A 22,736-nucleotide genomic window follows, 5' to 3' on the forward strand; every position below is an offset into this window, starting at 1 on the left:
TGTTGTACCCATACCACTTGCTTTTTCATGTTCTTTGAAGGGTATTCCTGAAGTGCTAGCTCATTTTGTTCATCCTTAGAGAATACCATCCACCATTTGTTTCCTGTTGCTATACTTTCATTTATTCTCTTTGTTGCTTCGTTTTTGATCTCAGGTCTTTCTTTTCTTTTTCTTAAATTTTTACTCCAATGCAGAGCGGGTATGAATCGTTCTAGACAGGCATAGCAGGCATCACTCATCGGTCAAGCGCTCCCCCTTTGTTATACGTTTTGTACATTAACGTGTACTATTATCTCAAAAACAGAAAAAAACAGAAAAAAAAAAGAGAAGCAAAATAAAAGCGACCGTATCAAACTCTTTCATCTTTCGCGACAATTGTGTCTGTGCAACCGATTCGAAGTATAATAAACTGTTGTAGTCTAGGCAAGAAAACTGCGCTAGACCATCGTCATCGCGGGTAAAGACTACAGCCACTTTTAAATGACGGGGAGGAGGGAAATGGTAGATGACTCCAGTCGATGGAGACAAGGCTGTGTGTGTGGTGCATTCTTGGCAAACACGCAGGGATCGGGAAAGGAGATAGGATGGACTCATTGGAAACCGCATCCACTTTACGCGCCAAGAACAGTAGCAGCAGCAAGCAGTGGCCAAGAGCAGATCACGGTAAGAATGGCTGCTAATGGTAATGCTATGTTCGTGTTTTTTTCTTTTTTGCACAGGGGCGGTGTGGCTGTAGGAGGGCTGCAATAATTCGAATAATTCGCTGGGCTGAAATGAAGCTGAGACTCCGCTTTCGCCTTGGACGGGTGCTGTCGCGCGGCACTTCACACTCACCATCAACCCTCCCCACTCCACTTCCATCCCTCCGTCACTTCATTCATTTCTAATTCATTCCCGATCCTTTTTCTTGTAAATATCTGTACTACTGCCGCTGCATCACTCTCCCCTTACTTCTTCTCCTTCCTCTCCTCCTTTACCTTGCTGGCCACATCATGGGAAACTCGTCCTCGACTCCCAGTCAAACCGAAAGCAACAGCAATAGCACAACACCTTCTGGCAAAACACCCAGCTCCACCTCTGCCAACAAACCAACCCAGGCCTTACTCACCTCCCCAGGTTCAGGCGCCTCGACAGCAGCAGGGGCCACTCCTACTCGAGGCGCACACACCAATATTCCCATCCGCCCTGCCGCTACCCCAGGCAGTGCGGGTTCACGACCAGGTCCCTCGCCATATGTGCCTTATACCCAACACAGACCACCCATTCCTGCCCCCGCTCAACCTCGCCCTCAGCAACAGCAACAGCAACAGCAACAGCAACAGCAACAGCAACAGCAACAGCAACAGCAACAGCAACAGCAACAGCAACAGCAACAGCAACAGCAACAGCAACAGCAACAGCAACAGCAACAGCAACAGCAACAGCACCAGCAACAGCAACAGCAGCATCGACCAGTATCGCAGTACATCCCGACCTCAGCATACGTACAGAGTAATAATAATAGTAGTTCAAGACCGCAACAGCCCAATCCTCTCTCAGGTCCAACTTTCCAGCGAATGGCGGATCGTCCTGCACCTTCCTCGTCTCAGTCTACCGCGACAGCGGCAGACGATGAGATCCCAACAATTGTGCTCCAGGAACAGATGGATACTATGTTAATCGAGATCGCGACCGCAGAGTCCAGGGTCATAGAGCTTCGTGAGGAGCTTGACACATTTGAGAGCCATCCCATCTTCCAGGACATGATGCTTGTCTGGTTCTGTTCGTTCAGCCCCAGCAACTACTCGATGCAGCGTCTGGACGACCTGAAGCGGGACGCTCTTGAGGCCTGGAAGCCCGTCCTATCGAGCTTCAAATCCGGCCATTCTGGCGACGGAGCCCAGGACCAGAACCTGACTGAGATCGAAGGACAGCTTTTCGAGTCGATTATCCAGGACGTTATCTCTCACGCCGACATGATTGTTGGATCCACTTTGTCACCTGAACAGTTGATTCAAAACCTCATTCAAGTTGCTCACTTGGAGCTCGGGGATGCACGCAGGACCCTGGAGCAGAATCGGAACGCGTTTCAGGAGTGCCAACTGATGCTGCAGGCTCGAGGAGTCATCCCGCCAGCTGTTCTTGAGATGCAGCGCCGAATTGAAGACGAGCAACGGAGGGAGCTGGAGGCTAGACGAGCAGAGGAGCATCGGCAAAGGGAATTGGCCGCGCAGCAGCTACGAGAGGGACAGAAGGCCCGCGAACTCGAGAGACAGAAAGAGCTCGAGAGGCAGAAAGAGCGCGAGAGACAGAAAGAGCTCGAGAGACAGGAAGCTAAGCGCAGAGAGGAAGAGGAACAGCGCAAAAAGAAAGAGCAGTTACGGCAAAAATTGGTGACAAACCCAGTCCGTCCAGCCAGTGCAGCGACATCGACAACGGCGACAGCGACAACAGCAACAGCGTTGCACTCGAAGCACCCTGCGAACCCTGTTTCCGGACGCCCCAAAGCATCATCAGGTAAATTATCCGTTTTCTGTATTTCTGCTGTGCTGATATGCTTGCATCGTCATATTCTAAGCGTTTGATGTCTTGGTCTACATGCCATCGTTTAGTTTCCGTGGCAAGTAATCTTCCTCCATACAGCTCTCTGATTGCAAAGAGGGTACACGCGGAGTCCCCGGCATCGTTTGGTATCAGTTTTACAGAGGAGGAGACCGTTTTGACGGACCAGGAGCCCGAGAGTGCGCACATGGCCGTCTCATCCAACGTCCAAGGTGCAGGCAACCCTAAACGCGATCAGCATCACCCAGATTCAATGTTGAGTAAATATCCTGTCGCGAACACAACTAGCCATGCAATACACGACACAGACGCGGATGAAGGCGAGGCCCCCGCAACGCCACTTTTCAGGCGACGACGGCCCCAGCATGAACTTCCTGAAGCAAGTGCTGCGATGAGACCAGTATCAATGATGCCATCCACTGTGGCAGTCAATAATCAATACGGAGCACAACATTCAGCGCCCTACCCACTTTCACAAAACGCCAGTGTGTCGCCAAGCGGACCAGAGCCGATGCACATGAGTATGCCCCAGCCTCATATCCCCGACTACAACCGCCAGGATTACGGAATCAAACAGGGACATAGCCGAAGCGCCATAGAGCCCCACGATCCGGCCCATACCATACCTCAGCCGACGCTTTACCCGCCCCAAGTCGTCACTGAGCAAGACCTCCAGGATCGCTTAGCCGCAGAACGCCTGGAGCAGCTCAAGAGGCAGAACGAGGAAATGCAGCGTGAGCTCCTTCGAAGTCAAGAGCAGCAGCGCATGCATGCGATGAACATCCAGAATCTGGAGATGCAGAGCCAAGCGGTGTCGCAGGGCTATCCACCTTTCACTCACACGGAGCCTGTCGGTCTGCCACATGATCATACGCCAGAGGAGTATCACGACCGCTCTCAGCAGATGCCGAATCAGTATCCGGGCCACTCTCCCTACCCGCCATACGGACAGTATCTGCAGCAGCAGCAGCAGCAGTATGGCTATCCGAACCAATTCCCACAACAAACATACCAGGTGTACAGTGCAGAATATACCAACGACGCCAGTCCTTCGTCTTATAATGGGCCGATGATACATGGTCAGGATCAGCAGTTTAATCAAGAGGCATATAGCAGCTATGCGCAATATGGCGTCTATAGCAATCATCTCAGTCCTACGAACAACACCGGTTGGGGCTCTGGACATCAACAGCATCCTGGATACATGCAACAACAACAACAGCAGCCGCATCAATACTCGCAGCCAGTCTCGCCAGCTCATCAACAACAATCTTTCACGCAACAGCAGCATCAGCATCAGTATCAGCATCAACAGCAGGGATCAATAGGACAGGAGCAGCAGGATGCCTATGTCGAACCTGAACCTCTTAGGCGACAAGGAACAGTGACCTATTCCGTCTCACCTTACGTGAACGCGTACGGTTTTGATCCGGCTCCAATCGACGTTGAGATCTCCATAGTGTCACTAGGACCCTCACCGGCTGCTGCGCCCAGTTTGGAAAACCCGATCGCAGAGAATAATGCCACCTCGGCTGGCGTATTGCCTCAGATCAGAGCTAATCCTGCGAAGGCCCCTGTCCGCAGAGCGCCTCAAGCAATTTTGACAGAGGAACAGCAACAGCAGGCAGCTGCGAATGTAGAGCAGCCGCCAGAAGACAACAAATCAGACTATCCTCAGCCAACTCCTAATTCGACGGCCTCAGTAGGATCAGAGGGCTCTTGTCGAGACCAACCAGTGCGTACTGCAATGGCTAACCAAAGTCATGAGTCCTCGGTCTGGACTGGGGGTAAAGCGGCAGACCAAGGTGTCGCGACCAAGTACCATGATGAGAAGGACAAAAAAATGGACGAGGACGGAAAGGACCACGCAGCGGAGGAAGTACAGAGGGAAATAGACATTGAGTCAAAAAAGGAGGTAGAGGAGAAAGCAGTAAAGGAGGAAGAGAAGCAGGAAGTGGTGGCGGACGAGGGAGACGAGGAGGAAGAGGAGGTTCTTCACCGCTCTGTGCGAAAAATGCGGATCGACGTACCAGTTTCGACTCCACCCTCGGCTGCGACGACTGATCCCATTCCTAGTCCGCGGCCAGTCTCAGCTCCAACTCCTACTCCAGCACCGAGGCCTTCACCTAGGCCCTTCTCCACTACGACGCTGTCTCCAGCGCTCCAGGCCACTCATAGAATGAGCCAGGTTTTTGCTCCGTTTCCTGGTCAGCGACCACCTCTCCGTGCAGTGCCTCGCCCTGCGGCTCGGCCGCTCGTCGGTAGTATGTCGACGTCCTTGTCAGAGCCAGAATCTCAGGCACCGCCAGAGAATAAGGACGCACAGAATGGTGATGGACGAAATATAGCTTGTGGTACAAAATCACGCTCATTTGAGGATAAGACCGCACCGTCGCCTGAACAGGAGCCGGCAGTATCCTCCCGGCCGCCCGGCAGACCAGTCAGTTTGCTCTCTGACGATAAAAGACCTGTAGTCCCCAAGAAGCCTGCTGCCCTCCGTAGCCCTCGGAAACCAAGTTTAGAGCACCAGGATTTGCACCAACACTCATTGTAAAATAAACCGTCATGCTCATCACGTGCGTTTATTTTCATTTCCTATTTTTTTTTTTTTTAAGGCCTCTGCATTGCAGTCGTGAACCTTCCCAACGACCATTCTAACCCCACTCAGCATGGACAGAGACAACGAAGAGATTACGTTCACCATCAACAAGAACTATGCGGAGAAGTACGAGCATGCCAAACGTGGCCAGGAGCTGTCTTCAAGTATGTGTCTTCGTCTCTTTTATGGCTTCGTTTGTTGATTATCCTCGGGCATGATAGTACCAGGAATTCTGCCATTGACGCTATGTTTTCTTTTGTCTCCCCTGTCTCTATCCATTACCAATGCGATGCCCCGGCTACCTATTTCTCTCCCATCAATTGCTTTTTGTCCATAATTTGCCTCTTTGACTACATCTTTGACCACATGACGCCCTCAACATAACTCACCTTGAACGACATTAGTTCGCGACAAGTACGGAGACTTGGGACAGACCCGACTTTCTGTAATTGCAGAACGTCAGCACAAATACGGCTATACTAAGAACGCCGATTACGATTACGACTCGTATGACTCTGAAGAGGATGAGGAGGAGGACGAGGTCGGCGAGCTGGTCACGCCGGAGGTCGACGGACAGATCATGAAGACCATTGGACTGATCCGTGCACAGGACCCTAAGATCTACGAAGCCACATCCCATTTCTTTATCCCGGCCGAGATGGAGAAGGCGAGACAGCAATGGAAGGAGAAGCAGGCGCAGGAAAAGAAGAATAAGCCGATGAACTTGAAGGATTATCATCGCAAGGTCCTGCTCGAGGATGGCGGCATGGTGAACGATGAGATCGAGGAACGGAAGGTCAAGGAAGAGTCTGAGATGACACATGTGGAGCAGCAGGAGTACCTGAAGCGGGAAATGAAGAATGCGTTCCTGGGTGGCGATGACGATGACGAGGATACGGATTCGTTCTTTACTCAAAAGGCCAAGACCAAAGAGGATGAGGATGCAGAAGAGGACGACTATAAGCGGTTTTTGATGGAGAGCATGGGCAGTAAGAAGGGCGGTGTCGAGGCATTCCAGGATTGGAGAGAGTATAAGAACGCGCCGGAGATGGACAAGGATGAAGCCTTCTTGATGGAGTAAGTGCGGGGATGTCAACCATGTTGTTGCCATTATTATCCCTGTTCTCTTTCTATGAAATCGTTATTAATCTCTTCCTCCTTGTTAGTTACATCCTGAACCGGGGATGGATCGACAAGTCGCAAAAGAAAACCCCTCACTATAAGGAGATTGTCCGCGAGGAAGAATACGACGACCTCGTCAAGTCCGAGGATGAACTCGATGCAGCTGAAGACTTTGAATCCAAGTACAACTTCCGCTTCGAAGACGCGTAAGTGACTTTCCGTAGCATCTGTTTCTTTCCATTCGATGCTATCGAACTTTTTTTTTTTTTTTTCGCTAACTAGCTGACTTGTGCACTTTCATTCCGTTTGGGTCATATAGTGAAGGAAATTCATTGATGGGCTATAGCCGCACAATCGACGATTCTGTCCGTAACAAGGACGATAAGCGAACGCGCCAACGCAAAGCAGCCAAGGAGCGCAAGAAGGAGGAAAAGACTCGACAGTTGGAGGACCTCAAACGCGCCAAGAACATGAAGAAGCAGGAAATCTTTAACAAGCTGAAGCAGATTCAGGAGATCACCGGCAATAAGAGTAAGGATCCTTTTATTGGGGAGGGGGGGGGGGCATATGTTTTTGTTTTTCATGGTTTATTATACGCTTCATGTGAGATTTCAGCCGAGCACTGATGTTTTTTATTTTATTTCTACACCTATTTTTGTACAGCCGTCGGTTTTGAAGAGATTGATCTGGAGACTGAATTCGACCCTGAGGATTACGACCAAAAGATGCAAAACGTCTTCAGTGAATCGTACTATGATGGCGATGAAAACGAAAAGCCCGTCTTTGATGATGATATCGATACTGCCGATTACGAGCTCGAGGACGATAACGATGACGAGAACGGATCGTCTGTGGAGGACGATGATGAGGCCGGACAGCAACCTGAGGAAGCCGAAGTAGACGATGAGGCCTACCCGCCCGAATACGACAACGGTGGGGAGAGTTATGAGGGCTACAACGACCAGGAGTACTATGACGAATCTTATGACTACGACCAAGGCGGCGACGAGGAGGAAGTGCTGATGGACGCGGATTATTTGCCCGGCGGAGAAAATTACGGAAAACCTCTGGAGAAGAAGAAGAAAGAGACCAAGAAAGAGAAGGCCCAGCGGGAGAAGGAAGAGAAGCGACTTGCGAAGCAACAGGCCCGCGCCAACGGATCCACAGATCCTGCAGCCATCCGCACGGCTGTCGCAGCGATCGGAGCCGCCAGAAGCGTGCTGGACTCGGACAAACAAAAGAGGGACTTTAACTCTTACCTGGATGAGTACTACCAGCTCGACTACGAAGATATGGTGGGGGATCTGCCGACTCGATTCAAGTACCACAAGGTCAAGCCCTCAGCGTTTGGATTGACGCCTGTGGAGATTCTGTTGGCGGATGATAAAGACTTGAATGAGTTTGTATCGCTCAAGAAGTTTGCGCCGTACCGTCGTTCGGATGAACAGGAGGAGGATATCCGGAAGTACGGCAAGAAGAACCGTGTGCAGATGTTCAGACATAAGCTTAAGAGCCAGATCAAGGATCAGGAGCTCGATAAGGACTGGGATCCTATCAAGAGGCGTAAGAAGGAACTGGAGAGACGGGAGCGTGAAGAGAAGGCTGCATTGAAGAAGGGACAGGACGACGAGGAGGAGGAAGGCGAGAGCAGCAGCAAGAAGAGCCAGAAGAAGAAGAATAAGGCCAAGAAGCGCAAGAGCGAGGATACTGATGATGACGACAACGGCAAGGGGAAGGATAACAAGGAACCAAAAGCAGAGGACTCTTTATCGCGGAAAAAACAGAAGACGGATGGCGCCGGAGAGGACATGATGAAGGATAAGAAGGACAAGAAGGAGAAGAAAGAGAAGAAGGAAAAGAAGGACAAGAAGGAAAAGAAGGAGAAGAAGGAGAAGAAGGACAAGGAGTAATAAGCACAGAATTGACTATCGTCTTCAGTTTCCGTTGTACCATGTACCATACCAGCATTTTGAAATAGAAAAACAAATACTTTGCATCCATTTCATTAGAATAACAATGGGGGAGGGGTTTTTTTTTTTGCAAAAGTAATACTTTATTCAGGTGTGCTTCTTAAAAATACAAGGATGCCTGCGTCTTCTCTTCGTGTTCCTGTTGTACAGTGCAATCTTACAATCCTCCTTGATCGTCTTCATCAGAAGGGTACTGCGACCTCGCTGTTACGTACGATGCCTCACTCCGCACCGTGCCAACTGACGCGTTCCGGTTCAAAAATTGGTTCTGTCGTTCCCGGTCATTGAGTCCGTTGTGGTGGTCAAGCCATGTCATATCCAAGTATCCAGACTGCAAAGACGACTGTCGACTCAGATCGCTTCCGCTAGAGCCAAGTTGTACTGAGGGCGAGTGAAGCGGGGAGTGGGCCAGTGGGCGCGAGAGCGAGTTCTGTTTGGATTTCATTAGTGTCGATCGGAGGCCTGTTGCACCCGAAGAAGGCTTGGTAGTCGGTCCTGTGAGTGTGCGCATCAGCGACGTGCCCGACTGGCGTTTCTCTGCTGCCGAGGACAAGGAGCGCTTGAGCGGACTTTCTGGAGTTGATAGTGTCGTCGCTGTCTTGGTTCCAGCTTCGGTTTCAGCAGCTGCAATAGTATAATTGGGATCGAAAAGGGGCGTAAAGCTCGACTGTCGTTGTGTCATGTCCGAATCCTGCTCCGACTCCATGTCCGAGTTCTCTGGTACAGGCTCCAACATATCATATCGATCGATCGACTGCACATCATCCGCCAGCTGTTTATCAGTCCCATTTTCATGATCATGCTGCTCTGCTGCCTGTGGAAACGCCCGGGTCTGCTGCATAATCGATCGTTGGCCTCCCGACATCCTTCCCGAGAATGTCGATGCTGTGTCCTCGCTCAGCAATGAATCTGAATCCTGCTCATGATCGCTGTGCAGACGCACCGACCGATCAGAAAACATACGCCCCAGGATCTCGTGCATACGTCCTGCGCTCGCAGCCACGTTGGCGGATGTAGGGCTTTCCTGACTCTCCGTGGGGCTTTCAGGCGCGCTACTGCCAAGTCCTCCACTACCACCACCACCACCACCACCGCCGGTACTGCTTTCAGTGATAGATCGGCTCCGGATGGAGGGCGAGGTTGACGACGGTTTCTCTCTCTGCTCTTGCTGCCGATGCTGCTCTGGTTGTGATAATTGTTGTTGTTGTTGTTGTTGTTGTTGTTGTAGTTGTTGCTGCTGGATCTGGATAGAGGGTGGTAGTACGGCTGGCGTCGACGACTCTACTTCTTCGCCCACTGCTTCGGCGATTTGCTGTCGTTCCTGGAGCTTTTCATCCTTCAGGGACTCAGCGATCGACTCCACGTACTGACCTAAGTCCTTGTGCCAGTACTGCACCACTTTCTCGGGACCCTTAGAGACTCTCAGAATTCCTCCCCCTTGTAACAACAAAGGTGCATCGATAGTGAGCGCTTCCGCGATGTTGTTGCTGCTGTCCGCTGAATGCCTTGACGGATACAATTGGCTGCCTGCACCACTTCCTGATCCACCCGCCGCCACCAAGGGAGCTCGATGCGAATCCTGATCCGATATAGAAGCCGTGCCACCGTGCTCAGATATGGAACTGTACGCTCCAGGAGCTCCATTCACAACAATCGAGCCTCTATCCCCAGCGACGCCTAGTCCCAGTATTCCAGGTCCAAGTCCCGATGCAACTCCAGCTCCTCGTGATCGAGCATAGCTGAACGTCTGGGCCGAGTCTGCAGTGCCAGACTCGTTCCTGTTCAGCTTTGCAGATGCCGTATTCGGATGCACAGCTCCTGAAACTGTCGAGATCAAACTGCCCGTCCTGGAGATCATAGCCGAAGGGTTCGCCACAAATAGACTGCGGTTCCTTTCGTATCCACGGTCCGACTCTTGAAAGAATCTTGAGATTCCCAGCGAATTGAGCTCTCGAGGTTGGTCCCCCCCTGCATGGGACCCTGTTTCATCCGCAGATCCAGCCGACGACGGCTCGTTTCTGAAGTTGCGGCGTGGTGGTCGCATGACTTCAAAAGCCTTGAGTTTCGATCCATCCCCAGAAGGAGCGCTGGAAGAGCGCTGGCCGAATCGGAATGCGTTGCCGAGTGATGTCTTCAGCCCAGCCCAAATGCTTGGTTTCGGTTCCTCTGGCATAGCAGGCCGAGAGTCTCCCTGCTCCTCCCTCCGAGGATTGTAAAGGTATGGTCCATCGCGCGTAATATCCGACATTCTCCTTGTCCTCGGGTCAGGCGCTGTCTGCTGATGTGACATTCTCTGAAAATTGGCATACGATTCTCGCTGTGGCAGATGTCCCCTGCTTGTGGCGGGTGATGATTGCTGAGGATGCATTTTGGCTGAACTGCCTGCTTCGCTGGATGGAATAATCTGTGAGCTTGGACGAGAAGGCAAAGTATTCGATCCGGTTGCCCCTGTCAGAGGGATCAAGATGTCGAATCGCCTATCCATCACCGCCTCATTTGCTGCCGGGTCATCATCTGAAGATGCTGGTTGTGTAAACCGAGTCCTGGGATGATCCATGAGTCTCGACTGTCGATACCTTTCTGCCGGTGACCCGTACCTCAGCGTATCGTCTTCCGAACTGTCGAGGTGCTGCAGTTGGTGGTGCGTGGGCGAAGGTCCATGGAGAGCGTGCTGCATCGAACTGCTTCGGTCCCCATGACTGCCGCTGCCCAAGGATAAGTACGACATCACTGTGAATCTCCTACCCTTGGCCGGGCCAAACTCATCCGCATCGTCATCTTCGCCATCATGCCGACGAGCGACAACACCCCTTGTATGGCCGCCTCCACCTCTTGCAAGCCCCCATCCTTGATCGACTTCCTCAACTGGATCCTCAAAATTGTAGGTCTTCGTAGGTCCCCTCCAAGAGTCCGAGTGCCTCACTTTCCAGAACATGCACACCTGAATGAAGTTCCACAACGCCAGTGCAAATATCACAATGAATACGGCTAGATGCAGCGCCATCTGGATATATGCGAACAGCTGCCTCAAGTCCGGCGATGCCTCCAAGTCGTGAATATATGCAATCGAACATCCTGTGATGACGATCCGGATGATTCCCAAGAACAAATGGAACTTGTTGTCTCCCGATTCCACGTACGGCCATTTGATACTAATGACGAGTACGTATCCAAATTCGACGACCATCAGGACCGTGACCTGAGCGATACCGAACGACGAGAGCATGGTGACTGCCAGTCCCCATAGAAACCGGACCAACAGCGTCACCAAGAAGAAGAGCGTTCCTCCCTGGGATAATGTGTTGTACAAAGCGCCGTACTTGAGCAGCGTGGCCTGATCGTCGTAGAGCAGGAGGTCTGAGGAGGCACGGAGGATCCGCCAGGTGAAGAAGATGGTGGCACCGACAGAGATGATCAACAGACTTGCTGCGGACGCGACTGTGAGTCCTACATTGCCCGATAGCGTCAGCTGGTACATGGCCGAAAGAGCCAATGGAGTATAAAGCAGTAGCCAGACTCGAAGCAGATTTCCTAAGAACGGCAAAATTCTCTCATTAACATGAAATCAATACATAACTGGAGTCAGTGACAATAAAACGATAAGTGCTCGCGTTTACCTGCAACAAAGTTGAGTGCATGGTAGAGTGTCTTGCCCCTTTGATGGTTCTCCTTGGCCATGATCCATGCAACCCCGAGTAGCGCAGCCGATAGGACAAGGGATGCTATCGCTGCAAGGGCTGCATTAATCAATGTTCCCAGGAATAGCGAGGAAGGGAATGCACCAATCGCTGCCGCATACGCCTCAACTCCAAATCGAGACACGTTGTGCTGAGTGTTTGTGAATGGATCGGTGATGGTTGGGATACCGAGGGTTGCCGTGGTGGTGGTGGTCGTCGTTGTTGGCCGGCGGATGGTCGTCGTTGGGGCAGTTGTAGGTCTTGCTCCGGAAGATTTAGTATGACTGGACGACGGCGACTCTGAGGATGGATCTGAAGCGCTGGTTGACTCTGAAGATGAGCTGGAAGAGCTGGAAGAGGATGAAGAAGGAGAAGAGGACGGCGGTGAAGGCAAAACTGATGGTGATGGATGCGTGGATGTTGGAATGGTGGTGGCAATAGAAGGTGACACAATCTGCCGCATCTTCCAATGAACTGTCCGCGTAGGGATTGGTGGCGTCGTCGTCGATCCAGGTCTGAGGGCGACTGCGGCCTCTGTCGTGCCGATAGCCGGTGCGATTCCGTGGTAGAGGGAGAAGAGGTCTTTCTGTGCGGCTTGCTGCAGGCGTTGCCGCTTGACAAGTTCACTGCTGTAGCTACTCCAGGCCTGACTGCTGTTGCTCCAGGTGCCGTTTTCCTGTGAGTTCTTGGCCAGGTTCACCGATCCTGATCCTCCATACGCCAGTACATCTGTCGCGTTAGCTGGCCCCTTTCCAAGGAGCGTGTGAGAAAACTGCAAGAACGACCAATGGAAGAGCGCTGTGAATGTCGAGTAGAACGAAGGATAGTTGATCGAGAGCTGTCCTGTCATCAGCATGAACTGCGTATAAAAGATGACGTCGAAGAGTCCAGGTGTGTGTACAGAAATGGCCTCAGTGGGCAGACCATAGCTTGCGACTGCGCCCAGGAATCCGTTCCCGACGGACGCCCTCATGGTCGTTGCCGCAAGACTGATTCCGCCCGAGAGGAAGGCGAGGGCTACGGGCAGATAGCTGATGGCGGTGCTGACACGGGGCATGGTCTGCTCAAGCAGGATGGCCACACATGCGATCGACTGGTTATTGCTGCCAATGATCTGCATGGCCACCATCAGCTCTGCAAATGGTGCGGATTGTGAGATGTTGAAGCTCTAAGGGATCACGCACGATTGGATGTTAATTTGGGTTAATTTAATCATCAGACAAGTCAGATACCCTGTCTGAGCATTCACTACATTCAACTCAATTGCGTTTGCAATTCCATCACATACTGTTTGAATAGTGCCTTTTCCCGGCGCTGTTGGACAGCCGCCAACAATCATGCCCCCGTCGGCCATGCATGCAGGTCCCTCGCTCCTGTAGAGCTGTGTCCCCATGATGGTTGTCTGGATTGATGTTCTCCCTAGAGGGCCAAAGACGGTGGTGCGAGAACACATGGTGAGTACTTTTGCTGGTAGTTAATGCCATCATAGAGGGATGCGATCTCCCAACGATGCGTTAAAAATAAACTTCATGTTAATTTAGGGCCGCCTTAGAGGAAAAAATGCATCCGTAATCAGAGGAGGGAGGGGACAGGACAAATGCACCCTTTTATGCTGGGCGCTCTTCTAAACGATAAACCCCATTTCGCTACCTCCTCTCCATTTGTGTCTTCCTCCTGGCCTGCTTTGGACCTAAGGAGGAGAGTGAAACGAGATGAGGAGGAGTGGTGCCATTGGCTGGTCGCACAGAGATGTCACGCACTTGCCCGCTTGCCGCTCGGATCGACACTGACCACTCTGCTATTTCTGTGTGCACGCACTTCCAGGCACAGGCAGATTTGCCTCTGTTCTATAAATAATCACCATTCACAACACACGCGCACACACGCGCAAATACGCAGCAGAAACACACAAGCCATGCGCCCTAAACCAACTGGAATGCCCTCCTTGCCGCCATATTATTATTTTTATCATCGTCATTATCATTATCATTAGCCGGTGTTGTTTTTCCAATGGTGCGAAAAAGGGGAGTGGATGGTTGCATAGTGTAATTACATTGACTGGTGGCCGCTTCAGAATACCCTTGAGCCCAATAGACATTTGTGAAATTGCCCTGAAGCAATAGGCCGATCGAGTTGTTAGTGCGGTCATAGTGAGCAGTGGCCCTCTCGAGCGCAAAGATAGGGTTTGGACCCGAGCAGTCGGCATAAGGCCATGCCCCCACTGTTTGCACGCAAGTCCAGCTGAGAAGGACGAGAAGGAACGCTAGAAGACTGGACGTGTGAAGGCGTCGCATTGAAGACGCCATGGCTGAGGGACAGCGGAATCTGGTCCGTTGAATGCAGATTCCGGATTCGATGAGGCGGTTCAATACTGGAAAGTCGGAACCTGTCCAGAGGTGGGTACAGGTGGAGGAGCGAGTTCTATGCGATCGAATCCTGGTTGCCTGTCAAGAGTTATTATTTGTATAAGAGGGGCCGCTGAGAGACTGAAGTATTTTAATACAGGGTAATATGGCCTACTGGAGACGAAGAACAGCGAGACCAAAAAAAAAAGGACAATGCGCGGAATGAGTAAAAAAAAAAAAAAAAAGAATTGAGAGGAGGAAATGGAATGCGATGGCAGGAGGACAAGGTTTGAAGACCGGAGATGGGGAACCAGGATCAGGATGCCATGACAATAAAAAGGCGATTTAGGGCCAAGGTGAGGAAGAAAGGGGAGGGGGGGAGGGGGAAGGGACTGCAGACAACAAAGACAACAAAGGGAATCATGGGTAATAGTAATAATAGGCGCAGAGAGGGACGCCTTCTTTCGGGCTGTGGAGGGCGAAGATGAATTTGATCGGAGTCCGGTTGCTGGCCCAGGAACACGAAGCGTTTGAACCTTCTAAAGATGAACGTTACCAAGCTACTTATCAAAGAAAGATACGCAAGTCGATTGCGCTCCCAATGGTACCATTTATTCCCTCTCGACATGTTCATCTGTATTCTCAAATCCTCGACGGGCACCATAAAAATCCAGAGAGACGCGACAGAAGCAATGGTTTCTCATAAAAGGACGCACCAGGCATTACGAGCATAGAAAAAGCCCTACGCCATCCTATGCGGTGTCGACTCATGCGTCTTTGTTATTCGTGGCAGGTGGTTCTGCATGCCTGCACTTTAGCAATTACTCGTCTGGAAGTATGATATCTCGTCTGACCAAAAAAAAAAAAAAGGAAGCTTGACCTATAGCCCTGCTCGTTCACTCTTGTGTTGGGTTATTCCCGTGAATGCTATTAGAGCGAGAGGAAAACATAACGACCCACAATTGTTAGTCTGACCGTGCAAGATTCGTATAGGCATTAATGCTGAGAAGAGTTGAATGGTTGATTGCCTGAGGTGCTAATGAGATGGAGTTTGTGAATGCGCACTGAGGCAGCTGCACAGTGAGGGAGGCCTTGAAGCCTTGAGAACGCAGCCTTCATTCATATCATAGTCAGGGCATGTCTGCCATAGGATATAAATGTTAGCAGAGATGGATATATCTGGCACGGTCAACGACTGGTTGTCGTGACCCACAATTGCAATGCTCTTTGCGCACCCACCTTTAAAATAGCATGGCCAGATGCACCTCTTTCGATGTATCCAATTCAGTGGTATCAGCTTTGCGACAGAGACAAGAAGAGGAGTGGCAGTCGAGTGGGCTTTTGTGTCAGCGGCAGCGATCTATTTCGGTTTTTTGCAGAGCGAGTGCTCAGTAGCACTCCCTCCTCACCGCTGTTTTTATTTTTTATTTTTTATTTTCCCAACGGCCTTTGTGTGTCTTTTTGTCTTTGTCCAGAGTCAGTCCGAGTCTTTTTTTTGCGGCAGGGATCTTTTTTGTTTTTTGTTATTATTATTTTCTTTGTTTTATTTTCGTTGGCTCAGTTTCATCTGGCCCTCGACTGAGACGAACAAGGTTTGTATTTATTCTAGACCAACCAGCCGTTTCCTTTCTTCATCTTCATTCATCATCACTTTCTGAAGGGATCCCCTCCAATAGCCACCCTACCAACAGACTACCATACCCCATACCATCCCCATCTTTATCTTCACAACCATCTCCATCACCATACCCACACCCATACCCATCTCCATCCCCATCCCCAGCCGCCATCAACATCCGTCCCCATCAGCATCCATATTAACGAACCACACCGCACGTTAACGAGAGAAAAGACAAAGAAACACCACACCGCTTTACCTCCCTTTCACACCTCCCTCCCATCCTCCCCCCATCCTCCCCCTTCTCAATCATGACCAACAATACCCAACAGCCCATAGCAACCCCAACCTCCCCTTCACTCCCATCCCTACCGGCCTCCGAACCCTCCTCCCTCGCCACCTCGCCCGCTCTCTCTCAATCCAGCAGCAAATTCAAACCTCAGCCTATCAATATCATCCACAGCAAGAGCCTTGAGCCCCCTCAATCCTCCCCGAGGAGAGGTTCGATTGCCGCCCATTTGATGCACTTTGCCGCAAAGTCTACCTCGTCGCTTCATCTCCTCTCCAGCTCTGCGCCGGCCCGCAGCGGCCCTGGCTCGGCCTCGTCTCAGGAAGTCGAGGTCCGGTCTCAGGTCCTCCCTCTTCGCTCCACTTTCTCGAACCCCTTCAAAAAGCTGCAGAATACTTTCCAGGGCAACAGCAGTTCCTCCAAGAAGAGTCCCGACCTAGGGGCACTTAAGGCGACAGAGAGGATCGCGTCATCATCATCCTCCGTCAACTCGATGGTCTCGTGGCGATCCAAGGGTGCTGAGATCTTTTCGAAGAAGACCTGGGGTCGTTCCCGCAAGAGTAAGTTTGAGAGTGTCTTGGTTCTCTTAATGTTTATTGACCCGCGGCCTGATGCTAAATGGCAATTAATCAGGGCCCAAATGGAAACGGGCTATTTAATCCCACCAATTGTCCCAAAAGAGGGATGTTTGGACAGGGAGCGATAGAAAAAGGAACTGTTTGAATAGTCCAACAATTGACATGTTGGCCCAGCGGAAAAGAGAGAGGTGGAGAAAGTCGAAGAGAGAGTTTATTGCCCTTAATGTGTCCGTGTGTCTATGCGTCCGTGTGTCTATGCGTCCGTGTGTCTGTCTATGCGTCCGTGTGTCTATGAATCCATGGGTCCATACAAGTGTAGTCATCGTCCGCAATGGTGTTCCCTATCCATCCATTCTTTCGTCCAAGAGACTCTCTTCGCCATAATCGCCGTGGTTGCAGGATATATATTTTATAAATCTCCCCTTTCATTTTAACCGCCTTTATTCCCCTGGCCACTAGTCTCTCACTCATCTTCTTGCACTTCCTTTCTTTGTTCCTGATGCATTTGTAACATTTTTAGATTCAGAACCAACCTTTGGCGCAAAAGGCATTGCCCAGAGTCCTATCTTTGGGGCCAGCCCCGAGGACGCAGTCCGTATGTCTCACATCCCAGGCACGCCCATGGTCCCCGCAGTCCTCTACCGCTGTGCTGAATACCTCGAGGCCAAGGGCATTGACGAAGTCGGACTCTATCGGTAAGCAGCTTTCTTTGTTATTGCTGTTTCTATTCCTGGTCTGTTCTTGTAGACCACACAAGTGCATACACAGCAGCAGATAATGCAATTGGGCTTGTCTGTCTCTTTGGCCGCCTCTCTGTCTTGTTTGGTTGTCGCTCTTGTTTGTGTTCGCTCTTCTCTTTATTTTCTGTGCTACCACACACGCTATGTTTAATTAGTATAAGGAAAAAATTGAATCTAGAACAGGGAGATAAGAATCTAACGAGTGCGAACATGTCCCTTAAAAAAACAGTGTCCCAGGAAGCCATGCGAGTGTACAGAAGCTGAAGAAGATGTTCGACACCGGCAAGGATATCAATCTCTTGGCCATGGACGCCATCGATCCCAACGACATTGCTACGCTCCTCAAGCTCTATCTTCGTGAATGTAGGTCCCATTTTATTCGTGCTTCCTATATTTCTCCGCTATGAACGTGGTTTTTATTTTTTATTTTTATTTACATATACATGCTTATTGTTTGCTTGCTCTATGCCCATAACTTACACGCACACGCATACACGTCACTTTCATCCTTGAATCTAGTGCCCTCATCTCTCCTTCCCGCCGTCTTTCTGGAGCAGTTCCAGTCCGTGATCTCCACCGACCGCCAGGTGTGCCACAGCCTACGCGGAATCCTCGTCCGCTTGCCTCGCCCCAACTACGTCATGCTGTCATTCCTGTGCCACCATCTCTCAAGGATTGCCGCCCACTCTGAAAAGACAAAGATGAATGTCTCGAACCTGGGCGTCGTCTTTGCGCCCACGCTTTCCATCGGCAGCGTCCTTTTTAAGGCGCTGCTCGGTGGCTATTACGACACCGCCGACACATTCGAGAACAGAGAGAACGGGCTGAAGCTTGTTTGGGGAGGGCTCTTGCAGGAATGCGACTTCGGCGTTCAGGAATGGCCCGAGGATTCTGCGAACCATGCGTATCAGCCCGTGGATCAATCCGCATTACAGTCACCACTCACCCCTGCCCAAGAGATTGTCCAGGCCACGCTCGCTGTCCCTGCCATCCCAAGTGAGCCTGCAGTCAGTGAGAGCATACCCCGCGACCTCCCTTGCACTCCTGTCGTCACGCTAGCCACTCCTGAGGAATCTATTTTCATCGCACCTGGTACTATCGAGGACGAGGAGGCCAAACTTATGGCGGCGATGCTTTTACGCGAGGAAATGTCGACTAAGCAGCAGGATTATGACGAGACCGTGTCAGACGTGTCGAGCTCCTCTGACTCAATCCCATGTACAGATACGACGGCGCTGTCGGCAGTGTCTTCGCCAGGACTGAATGTTAAGGAACATGTATTTGAGGCAGCGTTCACATCACCCTCCATGACCTTTTCGCCGACGCTGGCATCGACAGCAGCCATCCCATCGTCTGCGACAGATGAGTGCGATAACCTTTCATCACCCCCGCCCTCTTCCGAATCATCAGCTATACCCGAACTCGACCAGAAGCCTCTGTGTTCGTCTACGCCACTATCATCAGCAGAGGAAACAACGGCGCCTGTAGCTTCAACAACGGCAACAACAGCGGTCGATGCCACATACCCAACACCTCCCACAATCAATATCATTATTGATTCTGGATCGCTGCTTTTGCCGGAAAGCACCCCAACATCAGCAAAAGTCCAGCCTGAATTGAAGGTTACGATGGACAAGGCGGAGTACAAGGAGGACGAGAGCGAGGAGGATGAGGAAGAGACAGCCGTTGTAGGACCAGAGTTTTCTCCCAAGATCGCGTCGGAGGCACCCCAACTGCCTCCTCTGGAGGGACTCATGATCGCATTGTAAAATATCTGTAGGCAATTTTCTTTTGAAGAATAAAAAACGTATCCAGGGATTATGACACCAAAGGGGCGGATAAAGTCGAATGCGACCAATGGCCCGACATGTGCTCTGCTGAAAGGGCTGTTCATGTTTCTTGACCGGCCTACTATAGCAAGGGTTTAAAGCAGCTGTGTGACCCTTCCTCCCTTTGGGCTGAGTTCCCCGCCAAATGCGGACACGATCCAAACGCCATGGGAAAAATAACATGCCGCGTACCCCTCCCCCCACAAATACAACCGCGTGTCCATCTTTGCTCGCTGCCTTCATTTCGCTTCATCCCATTCGCTGAGCCATGTCCGAATCCCCCATCCAACTGCCTGCATCTGCGCAGGACCTTGTCGAGATCACCTCGCACGTGCAGCATATCCTGCGCGCGAGCGGAGACGACCTCGTTGCAGTCCCTGCTGCCGAGCGCACTATTGCTACGACTCTGCTGAGGCTCCAGGAGGCTCAAAGCAAGGCTGCTGCTGTGCAGACCCAATGCACCTTTCCTGCAATGGTATATCTTTTTTTCAATGGATATGCAAAATGTCTGTGTATTGTTCGTTTTACTGAGGAATACAAAATGGATTTGAAACGTTGGCGAGAGTAGGTCCATCTCAATAAGGAAGTCCGCGATGCTGCAACAGAGGCCAAGAAGACGCTGCAGAAAGCGTGGTCCGCGTAGGTTTATGTTGCGGCTAATTCGAGAAACATAACGAGAGGACGTTCACCTAACGGTCCACGGCTAACTACGCCTTATTTTTTTTTGTTCCCGATACAAAATGCGTATCAATAGTCTCTATTCTAGAAGGGTAAGAGATAGCTGACTACTCTCACCACCCGCGAAAAAAAAAAAAAAAGCATACGCTTTGGACGCGCCTGGCTAATGCATCCGTCATATGGGATTTAATCTAGGACGTATACGCGATCTTGCAGCAGTTGCGGCAGGAACCCGCTGTAGAAAATGCCGACGCCGAAACACAACGCCTGCTCAACCATACCCTCCGTCTTTTCGAACGCCATGGCGCTGCACTCTCAGTGGAAGATCAGCAAAAGTTGATGCAGATCCGCGCTGAGATCAGCGGCCTGGAACTCGATTTTCAAAAGGCCCTCAACGAGGACACGACCGACATCTTGCTCACAGCTGAAGAACTCGAGGGTTGCACCAGTTCCTGGCTCTCGGGGCTGACCAAGGCTGAGGAGGACGGAAAGCAGTATCTCAGGGTTACGATGAAGACACCTGATATCCTAAACGTGGGTAGGAACGCCGCCTTGCCAGAGACACGTAAGCGAGTCGCGGTGACCTATCGCAAAGTCTGCACATCAACCAATGGACCCATTTTGGATAGATTGATCCGGCTGCGACATGAGGCGGCGACGCTGTTGGGATACAAGAGCCATGCGGCCTATCAGCTGGATATTAACATGGCCAAGACTGTGAAGGACGTGGATGAGTTTCTGGATACGATTACGGGTTCGATCTCAGGCAAGCTGAAGAGCGACAAGGATACGCTACTGGAGCTGAAACGCGCAGAGTATGAGAGGCGTGGATGGAACAGCGACTTTGATGGCCAGCTGTACTCGTGGGATGTCAGGTATTACCAGGAAATCTTGCTCAACGAGCGATATGCAGTTGACAACTCGCTGATCCAAGAGTACTTTGAACTCGAATATGTCAGGGATCAAATTATGAGCGTGTAAGTCTTCGATGCTGCGCTGGCCTTTTTCTAAAGTCCTTAGCGCCAACGTCCTTGTATGATCTGCAGATCCCCATAGCGACTAACATGAGTGATTCTATTGACCCTTCATAGCTATTCCCAAATTTTCCAGCTGAGATTCGAGCAGATCCCTGGCAAGTACTGGGCAGATGATGTGACCTTGTTTGCGGTTTACGACCAAAAGGCCCAGAACGAGGCCGGTGAAACAGGCAGCAAGGATCCATCTAGGTTCAAGCTCGGATATTTTTACCTTGGTAAGTACATGTGTCCCGTGTTGTTCATGCTTCACGTTACTGAATGAGGACAAATAATGACAGTTTGCATTTTAATTTCCCTCTATAAAGATCTGTTTCCAAGACCAGGTAATAGCGCAGGGACGAATGTATTGATCCATGCCGCTTTGTCAATGTTGCATGTACTTAACTTCATGACTATCTCTTAACAGGAAAATACGCGCATCAGTGTGTGGTTCCACTGCGCCCAAGCTATCTCGATACCAAGACCGGAGAGCGTGTGCTCCCAGTTGGCAAGTCAGACATCAAATGCGTATACAGACAACGTTGCAAATGACCTCCAAACACTTCCTTCTGACACCTTTTAGCTGCTTCCTTTTAGCTGTGAATGTAGGCAATCTCTCACGTCCGACCGCAGATCGTCCAGCTTTGCTGAAGCACAGCGAGGCCAACACGTTCTTCCACGAGTTTGGGCATGTGTGCCATGCAATGTCCAGCAGGGCCCGCTATTCGTTGTTTAACTTTTCATGGTCCGTAGTGCCCTATCCTACATCTTTGGCCATGGACTTTTTGGAAGTTCCTAGTATCATGCTCGAGAACTGGCTCTGGGAGCCCACTGTGCTAAAGCGACTCGGCAGGTAATGCCACATACCCGCTCTTTGTATAGGTTCGCATGAAAATATGGTATGATCGCACTAACGTATTCAGTGACGCTGCCCCATGGACTCTAGACATTACAAAACCAACGAGAAGCTACCTGACGACCTGATCGCGTCTCTTGTCAAGACACGCAAGGTCCTCAAGGGCCTTCTCTTCTCTCAGCAGATAGCCGTTACAGCGATCGACATGAGGCTTCATAGTATCGATCCCAGCCAACGCAAGCAATCGATCCCTGAGCTCTGGAAAGAGATGAGCGAGCGCATTGTCGGCGTCAAACTAGAGGACGAACCCGAGACCAACCCCGCATGTCAGCTGTACCACATTGCGATGGGATACGATGCCGGGTATTATGTCTATGCGTGGTCGGAGATGCATGCCCATGATCTGTACACGCGCTTCTTGGATAATTCAGCAACGGATTCACAGGAGAGGACGACTCGGGCGCTGGATAGCGCATTGGGACGAGAGTACTGGGAGAAGGTGTTGGTTCCCAATGCGACAGTTGAGCCCATTGACCTATTGAAGAGCTTTCTGGGTCGTGAACCCAACCCGCAGGCCTTCCTGCGTTATCTCACAGAGGCGTGAGGATAAATAAATAAATAAATGAAAATATGTAGTACGATATCGTAATAAACCCTCAATTGCAGCAAATGTGTTGACGTGGGTTTCATAATAACCAACCTTAAAAAAAAGAAAGAAGCACAGGACAGGATCTGCACAACGACTGCGCCCTACTGAGCACAGCAAACAAAAATTTGTGGGCAAATTGCAGGGGTGACGCACACACATAGTCTGTTGCAACAGCCGTGAAAAACTGCTCCGGCCAGCATTGTATCGATTGTGGGGGTTGAACAGACAT

The 22,736-nt window shown here is 50.9% G+C and overlaps 6 protein-coding genes across 6 annotated transcripts; 5 read left to right on the forward strand and 1 right to left on the reverse strand.

Moving 5' to 3' along the window:
- The first annotated feature begins 825 nt into the window (after window positions 1-825).
- BC939DRAFT_113571 (uncharacterized protein) lies at window positions 826-5,126 on the forward strand. Its single transcript, XM_051549936.1, has 2 exons — window positions 826-2,496; window positions 2,592-5,126. Exons 1-2 carry the CDS (start codon window positions 993-995, stop codon window positions 5,093-5,095), a joined length of 4,008 nt encoding a protein of 1,335 aa, XP_051413846.1. The 5' UTR covers window positions 826-992; the 3' UTR covers window positions 5,096-5,126.
- A 5-nt stretch (window positions 5,127-5,131) lies between these two features.
- Window positions 5,132-8,179, forward strand: BC939DRAFT_491748 (KRI1-like family C-terminal-domain-containing protein). The gene is made up of 5 exons (XM_051559498.1): window positions 5,132-5,304; window positions 5,545-6,217; window positions 6,307-6,468; window positions 6,582-6,793; window positions 6,926-8,179. Exons 1-5 carry the CDS (start codon window positions 5,211-5,213, stop codon window positions 8,170-8,172), a joined length of 2,388 nt encoding a protein of 795 aa, XP_051413847.1. The 5' UTR covers window positions 5,132-5,210; the 3' UTR covers window positions 8,173-8,179.
- A 134-nt stretch (window positions 8,180-8,313) lies between these two features.
- BC939DRAFT_446813 (uncharacterized protein) lies at window positions 8,314-14,636 on the reverse strand. The gene is made up of 4 exons (XM_051555012.1): window positions 13,963-14,636; window positions 13,198-13,328; window positions 11,850-13,077; window positions 8,314-11,763 (listed from the first exon to the last, which is right to left on the reverse strand). Exons 1-4 carry the CDS (start codon window positions 14,213-14,215, stop codon window positions 8,390-8,392), a joined length of 4,986 nt encoding a protein of 1,661 aa, XP_051413848.1. The 5' UTR covers window positions 14,216-14,636; the 3' UTR covers window positions 8,314-8,389.
- Window positions 14,637-16,052: 1,416 nt separating this feature from the next.
- On the forward strand, window positions 16,053-17,422 carry BC939DRAFT_113691 (uncharacterized protein). The gene is made up of 2 exons (XM_051549938.1): window positions 16,053-16,721; window positions 17,199-17,422. The coding sequence occupies exons 1-2, from the start codon at window positions 16,184-16,186 to the stop codon at window positions 17,237-17,239; spliced, it is 579 nt and encodes a 192-aa protein (XP_051413849.1). The 5' UTR covers window positions 16,053-16,183; the 3' UTR covers window positions 17,240-17,422.
- BC939DRAFT_113621 (Rho GTPase activation protein) lies at window positions 17,079-19,346 on the forward strand. The gene is made up of 3 exons (XM_051549937.1): window positions 17,079-17,434; window positions 17,709-17,842; window positions 17,999-19,346. Exons 1-3 carry the CDS (start codon window positions 17,337-17,339, stop codon window positions 19,246-19,248), a joined length of 1,482 nt encoding a protein of 493 aa, XP_051413850.1. The 5' UTR covers window positions 17,079-17,336; the 3' UTR covers window positions 19,249-19,346.
- A 163-nt stretch (window positions 19,347-19,509) lies between these two features.
- On the forward strand, window positions 19,510-22,525 carry BC939DRAFT_491751 (uncharacterized protein). The gene is made up of 9 exons (XM_051559499.1): window positions 19,510-19,783; window positions 19,877-19,947; window positions 20,063-20,078; window positions 20,182-20,963; window positions 21,078-21,238; window positions 21,329-21,346; window positions 21,430-21,510; window positions 21,600-21,855; window positions 21,949-22,525. The coding sequence occupies exons 1-9, from the start codon at window positions 19,577-19,579 to the stop codon at window positions 22,460-22,462; spliced, it is 2,106 nt and encodes a 701-aa protein (XP_051413851.1). The 5' UTR covers window positions 19,510-19,576; the 3' UTR covers window positions 22,463-22,525.
- Window positions 22,526-22,736: the final 211 nt, after the last annotated feature.

This window comes from Gamsiella multidivaricata (assembly GCF_025024155.1).
Source record: "Gamsiella multidivaricata strain RSA 2152 chromosome Unknown BC939scaffold_21, whole genome shotgun sequence".
NCBI lineage: Eukaryota > Fungi > Mortierellomycota > Mortierellomycetes > Mortierellales > Mortierellaceae > Gamsiella > Gamsiella multidivaricata.

Excerpts from the sequence above, each read along its gene's own strand:
- BC939DRAFT_113571 (XM_051549936.1), top strand. The coding sequence starts at position 993 with ATGGGAAACTCGTCCTCGACTCCCAGTCAAACCGAAAGCAACAGCAAT. Across the intron at positions 2,497-2,591 it reads ACGCCCCAAAGCATCATCAG|TTTCCGTGGCAAGTAATCTT; the intron begins GTAAATTATCCG and ends GCCATCGTTTAG.
- BC939DRAFT_491748 (XM_051559498.1), top strand. The coding sequence starts at position 5,211 with ATGGACAGAGACAACGAAGAGATTACGTTCACCATCAACAAGAACTAT. Across the intron at positions 6,218-6,306 it reads GATGAAGCCTTCTTGATGGA|TTACATCCTGAACCGGGGAT; the intron begins GTAAGTGCGGGG and ends CCTCCTTGTTAG. Across the intron at positions 6,794-6,925 it reads GGAGATCACCGGCAATAAGA|CCGTCGGTTTTGAAGAGATT; the intron begins GTAAGGATCCTT and ends ATTTTTGTACAG.
- BC939DRAFT_446813 (XM_051555012.1), bottom strand. The coding sequence starts at position 14,215 with ATGGCGTCTTCAATGCGACGCCTTCACACGTCCAGTCTTCTAGCGTTC. Across the intron at positions 13,078-13,197 it reads GAAAAGGCACTATTCAAACA|AGCTTCAACATCTCACAATC; the intron begins GTATGTGATGGA and ends GTGATCCCTTAG. Across the intron at positions 11,764-11,849 it reads TGCACTCAACTTTGTTGCAG|GAAATCTGCTTCGAGTCTGG; the intron begins GTAAACGCGAGC and ends TGCCGTTCTTAG.
- BC939DRAFT_113691 (XM_051549938.1), top strand. The coding sequence starts at position 16,184 with ATGACCAACAATACCCAACAGCCCATAGCAACCCCAACCTCCCCTTCA. Across the intron at positions 16,722-17,198 it reads CTGGGGTCGTTCCCGCAAGA|TCTCTCACTCATCTTCTTGC; the intron begins GTAAGTTTGAGA and ends CCTGGCCACTAG.
- BC939DRAFT_113621 (XM_051549937.1), top strand. The coding sequence starts at position 17,337 with ATGTCTCACATCCCAGGCACGCCCATGGTCCCCGCAGTCCTCTACCGC. Across the intron at positions 17,435-17,708 it reads GACGAAGTCGGACTCTATCG|TGTCCCAGGAAGCCATGCGA; the intron begins GTAAGCAGCTTT and ends TTAAAAAAACAG. Across the intron at positions 17,843-17,998 it reads CAAGCTCTATCTTCGTGAAT|TGCCCTCATCTCTCCTTCCC; the intron begins GTAGGTCCCATT and ends CCTTGAATCTAG.
- BC939DRAFT_491751 (XM_051559499.1), top strand. The coding sequence starts at position 19,577 with ATGTCCGAATCCCCCATCCAACTGCCTGCATCTGCGCAGGACCTTGTC. Across the intron at positions 21,511-21,599 it reads AGAGCGTGTGCTCCCAGTTG|CTGTGAATGTAGGCAATCTC; the intron begins GCAAGTCAGACA and ends GCTTCCTTTTAG. Across the intron at positions 21,856-21,948 it reads GTGCTAAAGCGACTCGGCAG|ACATTACAAAACCAACGAGA; the intron begins GTAATGCCACAT and ends CATGGACTCTAG.